The following is a 15,900-nucleotide window of genomic DNA, read 5'->3' as shown; positions in this document are numbered from 1 at the left end:
GTGTCAGAAAAGGGCCTGAAATAGCAGACGCGTCATTATGTGAGCAAGGTCATCCAGAAAAATCATTGAGTTTCATTTTACTGTGTTCATTGATGAGATTCAAATGACATTGTGGATCACAAGGATAATGATCATTACATAATCACAATGATACAGTATAGTATACCTTTAGTTGACACTAGTTTACCTCGGGAGCATACACCTCGGGAGCAACACTCTAATTATATGCTTTTTTTTTTATGCTCTTTGAAACAACAACAATCAATGTTAGTTTATTTGACAATATGACCTAAAATCTCAAACATAAGGTCATAAGATTGTGAGAATTATGTTTTAAACACCTAACAACGTTTTGGACTCTAAGGGGAAATCTGGTAAAAACAAAACAAAAAACAAAAACATATTTTCAATAATATGTTCAATGCACCCCCGCGACCCTTGTGAGGAGAAGCGGTACAGATAATGGATGGATGTTCAATGCACCTCTACTAGTCTAAACATGGCAGTCTGATTGTTCATGAGTTGGTGGAATATGAATTTCAACGGCAAAAATCACCCGATTTTATCCATCTCAGGCGGCGGCCATTTTGCCACTTTCTGCCAACTGAAAATGACATTACAAGTGCCTAATGGCTCAGGTAACACCTGATCATGGCTGAAATACAGAAAACAGGCGAACTGTGATTGGATGTTGAACAGAAAGGAGCTGCTAAAGGGCGCGGTTTGTCATTTGGAATTTCTTTGGTTTGACAGTGTCAGAAAATACGCTTAAAACGGTTTGTTACAAAGTATGTTCAAAGGCTGTTGTAACCAAAGCAATTAGCACAACCAAATTATTTCAACATTTGAAACAGAGACAACTCCGCACCAAATGCTCCATCAATCAGTATGTAACTTGGGAGAACAAAGAAGGGAGCCCAAAGAGTCCCGCCAAGAAACAGACATGAGCGGGATTATTTTCACATTGTGTTCCGTATGACAAGAAAGGAGCCTCGTATAAAACATTCTGCAGAGTCAAACTGCACATTGTCAAACACATAGTTCCCATTTGTAGGCTCCAAAAGCAGTGATTTAGCGACATGTTGATCTACTTCAATGGTGTGCGCAGCATGAAATGAACTTCCCACGGCTCAACCATCTAAACGAGAAATGGCTTTCTAATCTTGCTACATTTAAGTGCCATCGGGAGAGGGTTTTCATTGTCATATGTAATAAGCAACGGGGCTTACCTTTTGTCTAATGTTAGATGCATTTTCATGGAGAAAGTTATTTTTTTACGGAAGCAGCATCGTTTGTGTTTAGTGACAGTTTTATTGCTGCATATTAGTTAGAAACATATCAAGGACTGTGTTAAAACAGGTCTTGTAGTAAAATCTCTTCCAAGAGGAAGCAGTTTTGTTTGTACATTACCTGTGAAGAAAGTAGACAAAAAGCACCAAGTGAAAGTGTAGACTGCCATTGCTGTGGATGGTCGCTCACTGCAACTTGCTCTTGAAAAGTTGATTGTTTTGTTCTTTGTTAACAATGACCTGGCATAATGGTTGAATTCATTTTATACTTGTGTGGGAATACTTCTAATATAATAATATTATCGTTTCTAACTTCTGCTTATATGACAGTTAGGATTATTAAACTGTTGCTTAAACATTGCCGGTAGGATTTATTTATTTATTCATGGTGACAGTAGTTTAAGGCTGGCTTTTTTGGGGGGTTAATTATTTATTTAAACTGATTATAGCACCATGTTTTGGAATGAGAGTAAATTGGAATCAGACCAGTTTCACAGGGCGGATTATGCACGACTTTGAATGTTCCGCAGTAATTTAGCCAATCAGTTAATCTGTGCCTGTGGCATTCCACCATTTCTGCATTCTAGTCTAATATCTCTAACTGGCCCCATCAGGGAGACTAATTAGAATTTTAGGTGAAGAGTGTATTGTTGATTTCCTCATGTTTTTTTTTTCTCCCAAATAGCCAACATGATCATAAATGTTGTGAATAGGACTAAAATTGTCCTGCCGCAGCAGGTGACGGATGATGGTGTACATGTGAATTGTTTGTATGCAGGGACATTGATCTTTGTAGTCAGCGAAATTTCTGAGTCGTAATGTGGTACCCAAACCAAACAATGTAAAATACGCCCATTAAGGAGTAATGAAACCATTAAGGGGGAATGGATTTGTCTTGAGGCTGGATCAATGATATGTGTGTGTGTGTGGGGGTGTGTTTGAGTGTGTAAGCAAACACACACTTGAGGCATTGCCTAATGAGTTAAAGCTTTCACCTAGAACGTGTTTCACCCAATGTAAACACAAGGGGATAGGAACAGGTTTCAGGTGACGGGTGTTCATATCGCTCGCATGAATGGAAGCGTAATACACACTTGAACATGCACACACGCAAACATGCACTTTCACTCACTGATGAATGTCTACCAACTGTCACATTCTCATCCCAAGAGCTTCTGTTTATGACTTGCATATATGCCAAGCGCCATACACATCAGGCACACAAACACTTCATTCTCCATCTTTTACCATGTGCGCAACTAAGAATTAATTTGATGTTGCTTTTTTTTTCAAGCCACAATCACCATACAAAGGAGATGTGTGCTATATCATGCATATTTATGACATTGATTGGGATTTTCTGAGGGCCTACTTCACTTCCTACTTCAGCAGTACGACAAAAAGGGATATAGGAAATTCGGAATTATCGTTTGCTTTTGTGTTGTTTATTTCGAGTGCCGCACTGTGACGGTTCGTCTGATTTTAATCACCCAAACTCATGAATGGCGGCTGGTCCCAGACGGAGCGCGGCATTGCACATGCAGCCTCTGTCGCTGAATAGCCAAGCAGACGTAAATCATTGAAATGCTGCACGCAACATTTGATTTGGCACACTTTTTATGTATACAGCTGTCGCTTTCTGTTAACTCTGTACATCTTGCATTGCATGTACCATCACTATTTTACTGCAGAATGCCTTGAATGTCTATGTCGGCAGGAGTGATAAAAAGGACAGCTGCGGTACTCTTTATTTCGAGAAAGTGTCATCCGCCTGAATACAAGGCACTCAATCTGTATCATAGTGTATTTTGGGGGAGCTATCTTCTGCAGGCAGGCAGCTATTTCACCGTATACAAGACGTACATTTTACTGCGCAATAAGAAAAAGATCACGCTGCTTTTGCATCATTTTGGAAACAACAAAGAATGTGCCATGTCGAAATTAGTTTGTTTTTTTGCCCCAGTACCGTCCATCACTAGATATAGACAAGTAGTTTAGGGCTGATGTAATTTGCAACTTTCAACCTCAACCTGCCTCTTTCCACAAACTCATTAAATCTTGTTTCCATCCAAATGGCCATTTTAGAAGACAATTAGATGATCTATGGATTGGTTGGATGTGTGTTTGTGAAAAGTGTCCAGAGGACCAGGGATTTATAACTGACCATTTGATAGAATTGATTGAGTCCAAAAACAATCCAAAAAGTAATCTCTGCTAATAAGGTAATTTTATGACAAATAACTAGTAGAGTGTAAAAAACAACAACATCAATTTCCTTTTGATCAGGAATGGGCCCAGGCAGTGACAAATGTTGGATTGTAACAACAAAGGTCATGCAGAAGGTACTTAAGATGATGGGTATCTATGAATTATGTTGCCCTGGCAGAGGTCCGATCCCTCCTAGATTCCATTGAGTTATTATTCATTCCACAGGAACCTCGGATGATGGTTTGGGGTCATTGTTCACTGGGTCACTGGGTCAAGGCTCTCTTGCATTTCAGCTTCCTAGAAAATGGTCGCTAATTTTCGAGTAATCTTCATCGTCAAGGCCAAAACTGCATTGACAGTAGAGCACAATTAAATAATTTGTACATTTGAACCACAATTCAGGTGTTGTGAATGTTGTTTATGCCTTGTTTATTTTTAGTCATACAATGTTCCTTATACTTGGTATATTCCTTTGTTTACATTGCCTTCTACTTGGTCTTAGGTTTGCCTCAACTTGTAAATCTTGGTTAAGACTCAGGGTGCTATTGTCGTGGATAGCATAAATCACAGTGGTGCGCGAGAGCCATTGTTGGTATTTTCACAGACGAGTGCAGACCTGTGGATCAGAAAGAGGGATAGCTGTGGCGCTGGGAGAATGGCAAACTTCACTTGAAGTGGGCACTTGGAGAATGCCATAGCTGTGTTACCCCATGGGAAAGTTAAAAAAAAAATAAAAAAAAAGTTTGCATGCTAGGTTAAATTAAATAGTCCTGAGGTGTGAATGATTATGTTGCTACGTTTGTCCATATGTGCTCTCCGATCGCTTGGCATCCAGTCCAGGGCGTACTCAGCCTCTATTGCAAATTTAGATGGATGAGTGTTAATTGACATCCAGTAAGTTACCTTGTCAGTAGCACATTGGCTTTAATACTAGGATTACCAGAGCCGTCATTTTGACAGTTTTCAAACTTTGATGTGTTATTACTGATGATACTCGTGGCCTCTTGAAGTTTACTAATATTTCATTCCCATGAGGCAATTTTATGGTATTAAACATCCATCCATCCATCCATTATCTGTACCGCTTCTCCTCACAAGGGTCGCGGGGCGTGCTGGAGCCTATCCCAGCTGTCTTTGGGCAGTAGGCGGGGGACACCCTGAACTGGTTGCCAGCCAATCGCAGGGCACACAGAGACAAACATCCGCACTCACAATCACACCTAGGGGCAATTTAGAGTATCCAATCAACTTACCATGCATGTTTTTGGAATGTGGGAGGAAACCGGAGTGCCCGGAGAAAACCCACGCAGGCACGGGGAGAACATGCAAACTCCACACAGGGAGGCCGGAGCCGGGATCGAACCCACGACCTCTGAACTGTGAGGCGGACGTGCTAACCAGTCGACCACCGTGCCGCCTTGGTATTAAACAATGTTATAATATTTACAGGTCATTAAAATTTAGGGTTGTTGGGATTCAATTTAGGGGTGCTTCAGCACCCAGCAAAAAGGGCTATGGAAACGCCTATGCTTAGTAGTCAGAGCTGATAAGCGAGACAAATTAGCTAACTTCAAACCATATACCGATTGAGTAGCATGGCATGCAGCGGCGAGAGTGCTGACAGACTTAATTAGATCGCTATGTTGAAGTAATTCAATAAACACTTTGTTAAATGATTTGGGTATTCAATGCTTTTATGGATTTTCTCATTCATTATGTCACCGCTTGAATTGTTGGTGATGTCTGAATATGCATAAATCTTTGATGAAACACGGTGAAGCTGTCACTATCTGTTGACTAAATTAAATAAATGCACACAGATTAATTTGAATTGGATGATGAGTCGAAATTTGTTATGATTTTAAAGCTTCTCTGTCAAACATCAAACCAATTTAGGCCAACCATTCTGGGAGGGTAGTATTGAATATTTTGTAATTAATATAAATGTGGTGATTTTATTTTGTAATTAACATGAATGTGGTGATTATTTTTTTTATTTATTACTTGTACTCACGGTTTGGTGCTCAGGTACCAAGCGCTTCAATATTCAATCGCTTCAATCATTTTAACCTGTTTTTTGGGGATACATATATATATATATATATATATATATATATATATATATATATATATATATATATATATATATATATATATATAGAGAGAGAGAGAGAGAGAGAGAGAGAGAGCCATGCTTCACGTGCTTCAGAGGAAAAAGAAAGTACAATATGTGCTCCTTACCTGAGAGGTCCCTGCCAACCCCGAGTGCCAGGCCATCTTTGATCCACAGGACAACGCCATGATAACCAGGGATGGAACATGGTAATGTCACAGGCTGGCCAGCCACTACCACCAAGTCCTGTGGCTGCTGGGAAAACATGGACTCTCCACCTGAAGGCACAATTCGACAGATAGAACAGTTGAACAAATTGTATTCCTATTTCAAAGGAGAACATTCAGACTTTGAGTTTTTTTTTTTAAATGGCGGTTGTCGATGTCTTAAGTACAACATGAAGGGAAAATTAATGGGAATTGCAGCGATATGCCAATTTCTATCCAAGTGTACACACATCGCTTGTCAAACACATGTTAAAAGAACTCTTGAGGGCGAGCTACAAATGTGTTCTGTTGCTCGTCATGATGCAAAGATGAGATACAAGCATCCTAGGTGTCATCGTGATGTTGGGCCTGGAGTGCAAACTTAGAGACAGCTGTTCCACCTCATATTGGTTCATTTATGAAGGCTGTCCTCATACAGCTGAGCTGGGCCTGTGCACACGGCAGATAACACCATCTCGTCTCCCAGCAGTGCTCCAGTGGCATACGTTTGCTAGCACCCGTGTATTCCAACCGCGCAATTTTAGCTGCACTCCTCTTGCTGCGTGTTCATGCAGAAAGTGGTGTGCAGTGAACTCCATTAGACGAAAAGGGTTTGTTAATGGGAAGTGGTATAGTGAAGAGGAGTAGAGACAATGGAGGGTGGTGGTATTATGAATAACATGCCTATCAAAACAATGCCTTAACACGCTTACGTCAGAGAGGACTGAAAGTATATGTTTTCCTGACTTTTAGTTATTTCCTAAGCCTAGATTATTCAAAATATTATCTTATTTTGTTATATTCAACACAAACAGATGCATAAAAACAGCCACATTAAGATAGAATGGCCTAACATGCATGCATATTTTTCATATATATATAATATGAAAATAAAAGAATGAATGAGAGATATTTTGTAATTAGTTAAAATAATAAAGACATTTAAAAAATGAATACTTGTTCTTACACCCTTATCTTTTTGTAGGTACGCTTTATTTGGTGTCACAGTAAATTACTTATCATACTGCGGACAAGGAAATTGTCTTGTTTCTTGTCCCATTCCCAAACCCCTCTAAGGAAAAAGTGTTGAAATACAAAAGTTTCAATGTCCATGCGCCATAGAGTTTTTTTGTCTTATGAAAAGGAGCAGCTATACTGTATTGTGCCATCCCTTAAATTATATAATGTACCTTTTATATTGTCACCATGTACAATATGCTGCAAGTGGCAAGACTTACTGCTAAGTAAGATGCATGAGAAACTCATTTTACTGTAGCTCCACTCTTCTAGCCACTCAACAGGGCAGCATATAGCAAACGGAAGACACAAATCATTTAGAGTCACAAAACCAGACCTCCTTATTCCGTTGCTGTATATGCATTGTCTTTTTGGCTCTGAATTGGTGTTTTCAATATGCATTCAAGGCCCTCCATGAAAATCTTATAGAAAAATCCCTTTTTGAAAGAGTAAGTCAACCCCAACATATTTTTTTCCAGAATATGTTCCATGCAGGCCGACTAGTTGAAATACGGCATTCTGGTTAATATTACTTTTGTGGAATGTTGCTTCTTCTCAAGTACCAAGGCATTAAAACACTAATTCATCCATGAACCTAAATGGAAGTTCTAATGCGCTAATCCAGATTGTGCAGTTATACAATATGGAAATTGTATTGGTATGGAACCATTTTTTATCATTTTATGGGGTAGTCCAGAGAAACCCAGTACATCTCACCATCCCTAAAAGCTGATCACACACTCTGTCTATGGCACAATTATCCATGGGTGCCCCCATTTTGTGCGCGAGGACGCATTGAGACATCATGGCTTGAGCGAGCTTCGAACATTCCGGTAAGCATTTCACGTGTTGTCCAAAACTGCATCCGCACTGTGGCGCCAGGTGGTTACAGACCACATCGGACCTTCCAATTTGCAAGTGATTCTTGATTACGGACGGTAGAGTCTGCAGTACTGAACAATCTTGTTGGTTTACATTTGCGTAGCATCACAAATAGGACTTGGTGCCCAAATACGTCCCACAGGCAGGGGGGATTAGTGACAATATCAGATAAATGTTTTCCTCAGCAATTTGGATTTGCTAAATCATGCATTGTGCTTTTTCATATCTTTGATAAGAGCTTATCTGTCATCATCAGACAGCTACCATCTTCCCAAAAGAAACCCTACAGATTTCGCCAATGATCTGCTTGCCAACCCTATTTAGTTCACAAAGACAGTCAAGGTCATAGCACTTAGTTGGCTCTTTTTGTTATTCACAAGCTAACATATGCAGAACAACATTTCAGAGATGGATGTGATGTAACTGCAGATTAAATCTTCCAAGATTAGAAAAGATTCTGCAAACAATCAGACAGTGGGAGATCGGCACAGCCATTATACGAAAGATTTAATACTGACATGTTGATGAAAATCAACAGCGAAGGTTAATATGAGGACAGTTTGATTTGCTCGAAGTTTGTCTACGAGTGTCTATTATTCAAATCGACACAAAACAACAGATAGATAGATAGATAGATAGATAGATAGATAGATAGATAGATAGATAGATAGATAGATAGATAGATAGATAGATAGATAGATAGATAGATAGATAGATAGATAGATAGATTGCCTTGATATATGCACTCCTTGGCTCACACATTGTCACACATTTCCTTTGTAACTATTGACATTGAATTCGACATTGAATTTTGTATTTTTATTATTATTTATTATGTTTTATTTTAACCCACCTTTAACAGTGACAAGTTACATTCTTCTCATGTGAGAAATGACAAGTGGTTTGTTGCATCAATTAAATGCCAAATTAAATATGTTAATCGGAGTAATCATCCAGAGGAAGGATCTGCCAAAATTGATTTATTCCAGGTTGTGAGGTTGTTTTTTTTTTGTTGTTGTTTTTTTCCTCCCAACCATATTATCCAAGGTGGATGCAATGAAATGTTTCCATCAAGGCCAAAGAACCGTGATGGGCTCCAGACTTTGCACAGACCCATATTTGTGGCACAGACTGGTACTTTGCATCGCCTATTGTTGATGTTTCGCTTCAGATAATTTGTTTACTGTTGGATGGCTGCTGCATTTCCGCACACACTGGAACTATTTTTTCCTTAGGGCTAACTGCCCCCAAAAGCATCGCTCAGTCAATCAACCCGGCTTGGAAATTATGTTTATAGTCAAACACTCAGGCCACTTTTGAGAAATAATCAACATGTTGCCAGTGCACCATGTGGCCACACAGCACTAAAGCAGAGGCCAGCATCATTATCACAAACTATTATCCCTCTGGTCTCACTATTTACAGCTATTTGTTGGTATGGCTTTCGAATACATCTAAAGGGGTAACCTGGACACTTAGCTCCTTAGCTAGACGATGGCAGTACTTGGTTGTTTTCAACTTTGTATATTAAATAGAGGTACTGTTAAAATGAACAGCAGGGCAAGAGGATCAATACTAAAAAATAAATACAAATGAACGTCATAATCTTTTACAGCGGGGGCCTCAGCGGGTTTTGTTTAAACCGCATTGCATGGGAAACCAAATCACGTACTTTCAAAGAGTGATTATAATTTAATATAAATATGTTTCTCCTCACTTAAACTCACCAATTTGCACCCTCCAAAACCTTCCTCCTTCTCCACTGAGGCATAAAAGTCTATTCTTGTCTTTCGTGATCGTGATTAGTCATGAATCCGGCATGAATCAACTCACTCTGCACAAATAATTCAGATTGTGCCGCTCAATCAACAGCACAATCAGTGTGACTGCAATATGCATCCATTGTTTCATATTTGTGTAAGTATACGTTTGCCATTATTTTTCTGAAATGATTTTGGAACAGAGACCATATCTGGGTCTGTGAAAAATGGCCGAATGGTCACCGCTTAAAGTCATGCTTCTATCTTTTATGACCTTATAAAAGTACAGAAGTACAGTGTGCAAGAGCATGGGCTTAATCAATAATTCTTAATTACAGACATATATAAATATGTGTGTGTGTGTTAGTTTTCAGGCCGGACCAGTCCATCAGTCGTCACTCCATCATCGTCATTTAAACTGTGCTTCCGTCATCGCTAAGTTAAATAAGCTGTTAAGAAAATTAACAGCAAACAATTTGTTTTCATTTCGAAACAGTATGGATCATTTTACACACACGCACACGAATACATTCGTATACTATTGCTGCTGCTCCTCATGTTTCACCTTCCCAAAATGGCCGTTGTAGCTAGGACACCCCAACAGGGACATGTTCTCCTTGAGGAACATCAACTTCTAGAAGTTGGCGCTGGCCAGAGCGGCCATCTTCGCCATGAAGATGTCCCCGGCTGTGGACAATACCCTACCCGCGACAGCAGAGCTAGGGAGGTGGGTTTTGTAATTGATGAACAAATCTACCCACGTCTTCATGTGCTCCTTGAGGAAGGGGGCGCCGGGGGAGGGCGGTTCCCGCTGGGGCTTCCAGTGCTGGATGCTAGCCCTCAGCACTGCAAAAACGGAGAGCTTGCGACAGACAACCTTTCATTACGAAAGCCAGCAGGCTACTGATGCAGTATGATGCAGCACAGTCTCGCAGAAATGTCGTTCTCAGCAAAATAAATTATGCTGAAGGTCGTCTTTGCTTTTCGGGTTAGTGGTGGACGAAAATCGCTTCCGTCTGCGCTTATTCCGTCAATGTTTCAAAGTTTCCATCAATTGCCAGTCCATCCATTGGTACGTACGGACTACCCACCGCTGGTTATATGTTGGCATCTCAAGAGGGGCATCGTTACATTTGCCAAGAATTTGTGATCAAATTGGTGTTCAATTCAACTTTAAATCCTCCACTCTACAGCCTTTCTAGACAACACATGATTTTACAAAATGCAAATGAAAAAACACAAACTATGAAGCAGTCTTTGTCTGGTATAAAAGCAGTCAGTAATTCTGCTGATGAAAGTGACCATAACAAAAGCATGCGGCATGCAAGTACTGGACACAAAGGAAATGTTGAATTGCATTGCATTTGGAAATGCTTGAGCTAGAAAAAATACAGAAAAGGCTATCATTTGCCATAACGTAATAGAATATACTCAAGACCAGAGACACATCTCAACCTGCCAAGAGGGGAGATGCAGCAGTAACAAAGCTTCAAGTATTTGCCAAAGAACATATTTTACATGCTTCATGGTGTTTAATGAAATTATTCTTCTTATTTTATCTCAATTCATTTTTATCCGGCTCTGGACTTGATAACTTTCCAATCCGCCTTTGGCCAAGCTTACAGCAGAAACTGCGATATGGAACGAGGCCCAATCCTTCAGTGAAACTAGGTTTTTGTTACACTCATTAATATCAAAATGTGAGCTCTTCAATGTAGCTGGCAACAACAATAGCTAATAATAATGAATAATTCATGAGCCCCTATCGCTCACATTAGAGGAAACATGTATTGTAGTGACTTTATCTTCCTCATCATTATGTTCCAATCCTTCCATTCTGCCCATCCCCCTGTAAAACACACATCAAATGCTGAGTGATAATACAATACGCCTATCTGGAATATGACGCTTGTCATTAGGAGCAAAATGTGTCAGCTGCAACGCAAATTCATGAACCCGGGAAGACAAACATGGCTGCCGCTGCAAGACGTATTTATTCCATTCCTCACACTGTGCATTAGTGGTGCATGACAGTTGCCAAGGAACAATCAAGATGAATCACCTCAGATGATGACTTCTATAAATTACAAATGGCAACAGCAGGAGGGCCTCGGAGGCACACACTTTATCATTAGCTACACGGCCAGAGGAAGTGAGATTTCATGGACATCAGAGACTGGAATATCATGGGCCACAAATGGATTATTACATCTCTTCTGGCTGCATTCTTTCAAACTGCTTCAATGGATCCTGGTCCAAGGGTCATCAGGGCATCCATTGAAATGAAACTCTCATGAAATAGCATGAAACAAACACATATTACCTGCTTTTGCACAAAGTGCACATGTATTTAAGGTTGCTAAAATGGCAAGAGAGTGTGGGCTTATGTGATCGTTCTTATGTAACGCGGGAATGTCTCACCTCTGATTGTAATTACTGTTATAAAACCACAAGTCTTGTCTCCACAGTAACTGCAGTTCATAGGGAGTCACTCATACGTTATATTTATCATAAATGGAAGCCGCGTAACCCGCCTTTCTTGGAAGGTATTGATTAAAAACGTGCAAGAAGCTCACTTTTCAAAACGAGACTACTTTTTTAGACAATCACTTTTGCATAATGGCAAGCTGGGGACATAAAAGGGATGCAAATGAGGGAGGGCAAAAGAGGGGAGAAGGAGTTTGGGAGATTGCTTCTGATTGAATAGGAGAGGGCCCTTCTGTTTCTCTGCTCTATCCTTCCATCCTTTCTTTGTCAACCTACACCACTTCATTGCATCTGCCGCCGGAGTATTTGTGGCAGTGTTTGTTTGCAGTGCTCAATGCCACACGGGCTATTGTCTAAGAGCAAACACTTGAGTGTTTACCCAGCAACGAGGCACCTGATGATTTGCAAGGACTTGTTTGTGAGAGTGAAAATGTTGAGGAGCTTTTAAAATGGGGCCAACAGGATTGATCATGTTCATTAAGGAATGGTGAGCATTCTGTAAGGTCTCGGGAGTTTGGAATTCTACTAAATTGAGAGGCATTCAGTTCAGCAGGACATGTAGCATCATGTATTGGCGCTACAATAATATCTCACAGGTACAGGTGAAGTTTTGTATGGGTGATATACATTGAGAGGGAATGGATAAAAGTGCATTGAGAGGCTTGTTATTACATCTAGTGCACAAACACTCTAGTCATGTTTACGTCCTTTTCACTATAGGATGTTTTTTTTCTTCTTTTTTAACCACGCTTTCTATTGACTGGACACTGTGATACAGACGCTTGAATGTTTTCTTCTTCAAGGGCAGAACAACATTTCAGAGAAGGATGTGGTGTTTATGAGTATTGGTCAAATAGATGGGTACCATGGGAAGAGCAAAGAATTTAGAAAACACATTGGAATCAAATGATTGAAAGGAAAATCACATGCTTCCATCATTTCACATGGGTTGCTGCAGCTAAAATTGGGATAACATTTGAATCATCCACTTTGCCTGATGAATTGTCTACTAATCATCTGCCAGGAAATATCTTTGAAGAAATCCTTACAGTAAAATATATTGTTAATTAAGAAACAAACAATAATATCATCACACAATAAGGAGTATGTCAGTGACACGGTGCACACGGGTAAATAAAAAGGCTTGGAAAATGCCCCGCTACAATGAAAACAGCTGTCGCTACCCGCCAAACAAATGACTGACTCTGAAAAAAATGCGTTCATCGCTCTGTCAGAAACATCAAATTGAAATGTTCCTCCAAGAAGGGATGTGGCGCCGCAACAGCAAGGCTTTTGCAGGGCTTTCTGTGACTCACTGTAAAATCCCCATTCGACACCCTCCCTACAGTGAAGACATCCATTTGCCTCTCATGCTCCTCAACTATTTGCCTCCCTCAGAGGCAGCCTCATCTCATTTTTCATTGTGGGCTGCTGTGACATTGAAAGAGACCCCTAATCAAAACATTTGTCTTTCTTTCCGATGGCGCACAGACCGGTGAATGAGAGCTGACACCAGAGGGAGACATATTTGTCCCAATCAGGGCCTCATCTCCCTGTCCCCGCTGGGCGAGCGTTTCATCTCGACAGGCCACTGATGAATCCACCACTTAGCCTTGATTTGGAGGAGCAGCTCGCCACCGCCAAAGTGCCAGGTTAAATCACAAGTGACAGCGGCCCAGCCATGGCCATTACACAAAGTGCCTTTACCATTAATGCATGTAAACATAGCAAATATGATGTGTGTCTTATCTATTGTCAAGTGAGCTAAGATTACATTTGTCTACCGTCGATGTGATATTTCAGTGAAACGCCCTCCATGGCGGCTTCCGGGTTTGAGGTCCCATTTTTTGGTATTATTAATTCCCTATTTTCGCCGTATGCCGGTATTTGGCCGTGTTGTTTTACTGATTCAGCCAATCAGAGCGTCGCTATCGTTTTTTCAGCTGATTGGCGGTTGTGTTCGATACAAAGCTGACGCTCGTCTTGTTGACTCAATTTTTCACAAAGAAGATCTTTATTTCGTTGTTGAAATAGGAATCGTTGTCATCGTCATGAGTGCACATTGTTAGATTGTTTGTACAAAAATGATTTTATTCATTGACTTTGTTGTCTCAATATATTATACATGTTTAAAATTGCTTATATCATTTTAAAGGTGTTTTTAAAGTCTTTAAAAAATAGTGTCATAAATGATACAATAACATTCCTTAGCGGATTTCAGTTATTGTGGCAGTGTGCTGGAATGTAACCCCTGCGATGGAGGGGGATTTATCACACACTGGTTTTCTGTCCACATCCTAAAACAGGGGTTTCTTATTACAAGCGCTAATAATATTTCAGGTGTATAAATACTTGAAACCAAAAAGTGTTTTCATTTAAAAAATTTTTACGGAAATGATTTTCTTTTATTTGAGTTTTAGTTATTTCATTATCATTTCGTTAACGAAAATAACCTTACTGCAGAACTCTGCTGTGGCTGAACTGTTAATAAAATCTGTCCATCTTGTCTATTAATAATGTTTATGTCGAAATACAGTAGAATATCAAGTTATATATTTAATTGGTTCCGTGATCTTGGTCATAAAACAAGTTGATGTTTCCTATCGAAATGAATGAAAATACAATCAATCGGTTCCAGCAAGTTATACTTTTTTTAAAGAGTGTGTGGTTCAAAATAAATCTAATGCAATATACAAATAAGTGAAAACACACTATTAGAAAGAAATAAAAATAAAAATAGATGATAGCTATTTATTGCTAACTTTACACTAACACTAACTTTAACTAAGGATGGGAAAGGGGGAGGAAAACTACAGCTCCTCCATTGAAGAAGAGCCTTCTTCCTTATTGTCGTTCTTGTTGTTTGCAGTTGTGAAAACGCAAACAATGAGAGCTGTGTCTAATATTGTAATTGCCTCAACCAGTGACATGAATGAGTCAAACCAAATCAGAACTGAACATTATTATCTTTTTAAAGGCTGTTTAGGCAGCTCACATATAAGATATCTTTTACAATTGTGTCTGGTCTGTGTATTTAGCAGTAGGACGTAGATAAATAAATGATTTAGTGTCAAGTCATCGCATTGCATCAATACTTATTCAGACTTTTAAAAAATCTATCCGCTCAAAGCCTTTCTGTATTTATTAGCCGTGTTACTACCACCTCACAAATGCCGCTGCACTGAAGGAGTCACGGCTCTCTGAGAGGTAACAGCTCAGGGGAGGGTTACTGAGCCGTTGTGTCATTTTCAGAGAATGATGGAGGGATTCAGTGCGAGACCTCCAACGTTCATATTTTCCTCTACTGTCTGCCAAATCAACCTTGGTTAAACGTCAAGAGTGGGATAAATCTATCAGTGGTTGCATTTCCTTTCAATGTGTCCACACTCTGGTTAAAAAAAAAAAAATGTGAAAGAAATGAAAAGGAATAGCTATTTAACAACCTCACTTGTGCCATTGGGAGAATATGTAACTTACCACCTGTCTGGTTAGTAGGTTGTAAACTGTCAGCAGCTTCCCCTATTAAAAGCGGAAAACAGGTAGGTGATGGTGACGATCATAAATGTTGAATTTGCCCTGATGTTTTGCCATTTGTACAGGCCATATCTGCCACATTAGTCAAATGTGTACAGTGGTGCGGAAGGCTCCCTCGGGCGACAGTACCTGTCAGACGGCGCAATGTTGTTGGAATGAAGCATTATCGAGGTGAGGAAGAAAGCACTGACATAAGATAAGAGCCACAGGTCGGGGCTACCGGCACATTACGGCACACCTCTGCTAAAAGGTCACCATCAAAAACAAGAATAAAGAGATCCATTTCAGTCTGTCAGACACCATCATACATGCCAACAGAAAGTTAAGTATGCACTCAACTTTTAAGTGCATATGAGGCAGTAAGCAGGCAATAACTGCTCTAATTTTATCCAAATCCCCCAAAA

At 39.9% G+C, this 15,900-nt stretch overlaps 1 protein-coding gene across 8 annotated transcripts in view; it reads right to left on the bottom strand.

The window, feature by feature from the left end:
* kirrel3b (kirre like nephrin family adhesion molecule 3b) overlaps positions 1-15,900 on the bottom strand; it is a 152,429-nt gene that overhangs the window by 52,925 nt on the left and 83,604 nt on the right. For all 8 annotated transcript variants that reach the window (XM_086036351.1, XM_086036350.1, XM_086036352.1 and 5 more), the window contains exon 3: positions 5,739-5,888. In XM_086036351.1, the coding sequence (XP_085892477.1) occupies positions 5,739-5,888 (150 nt within the window). The remainder of the gene's footprint in view (positions 1-5,738; positions 5,889-15,900) is intronic.

This window comes from Filicampus tigris, chromosome 7 (assembly GCF_054856515.1).
Source record: "Filicampus tigris isolate MCC_2025a chromosome 7, RoL_Ftig_1.0, whole genome shotgun sequence".
In the NCBI taxonomy this organism is placed as follows: Eukaryota; Metazoa; Chordata; class Actinopteri; order Syngnathiformes; family Syngnathidae; genus Filicampus; species Filicampus tigris.
Note: the sequence above shows the minus strand (reverse complement) of the source record. Positions and strands in the feature narration are given on the sequence as shown.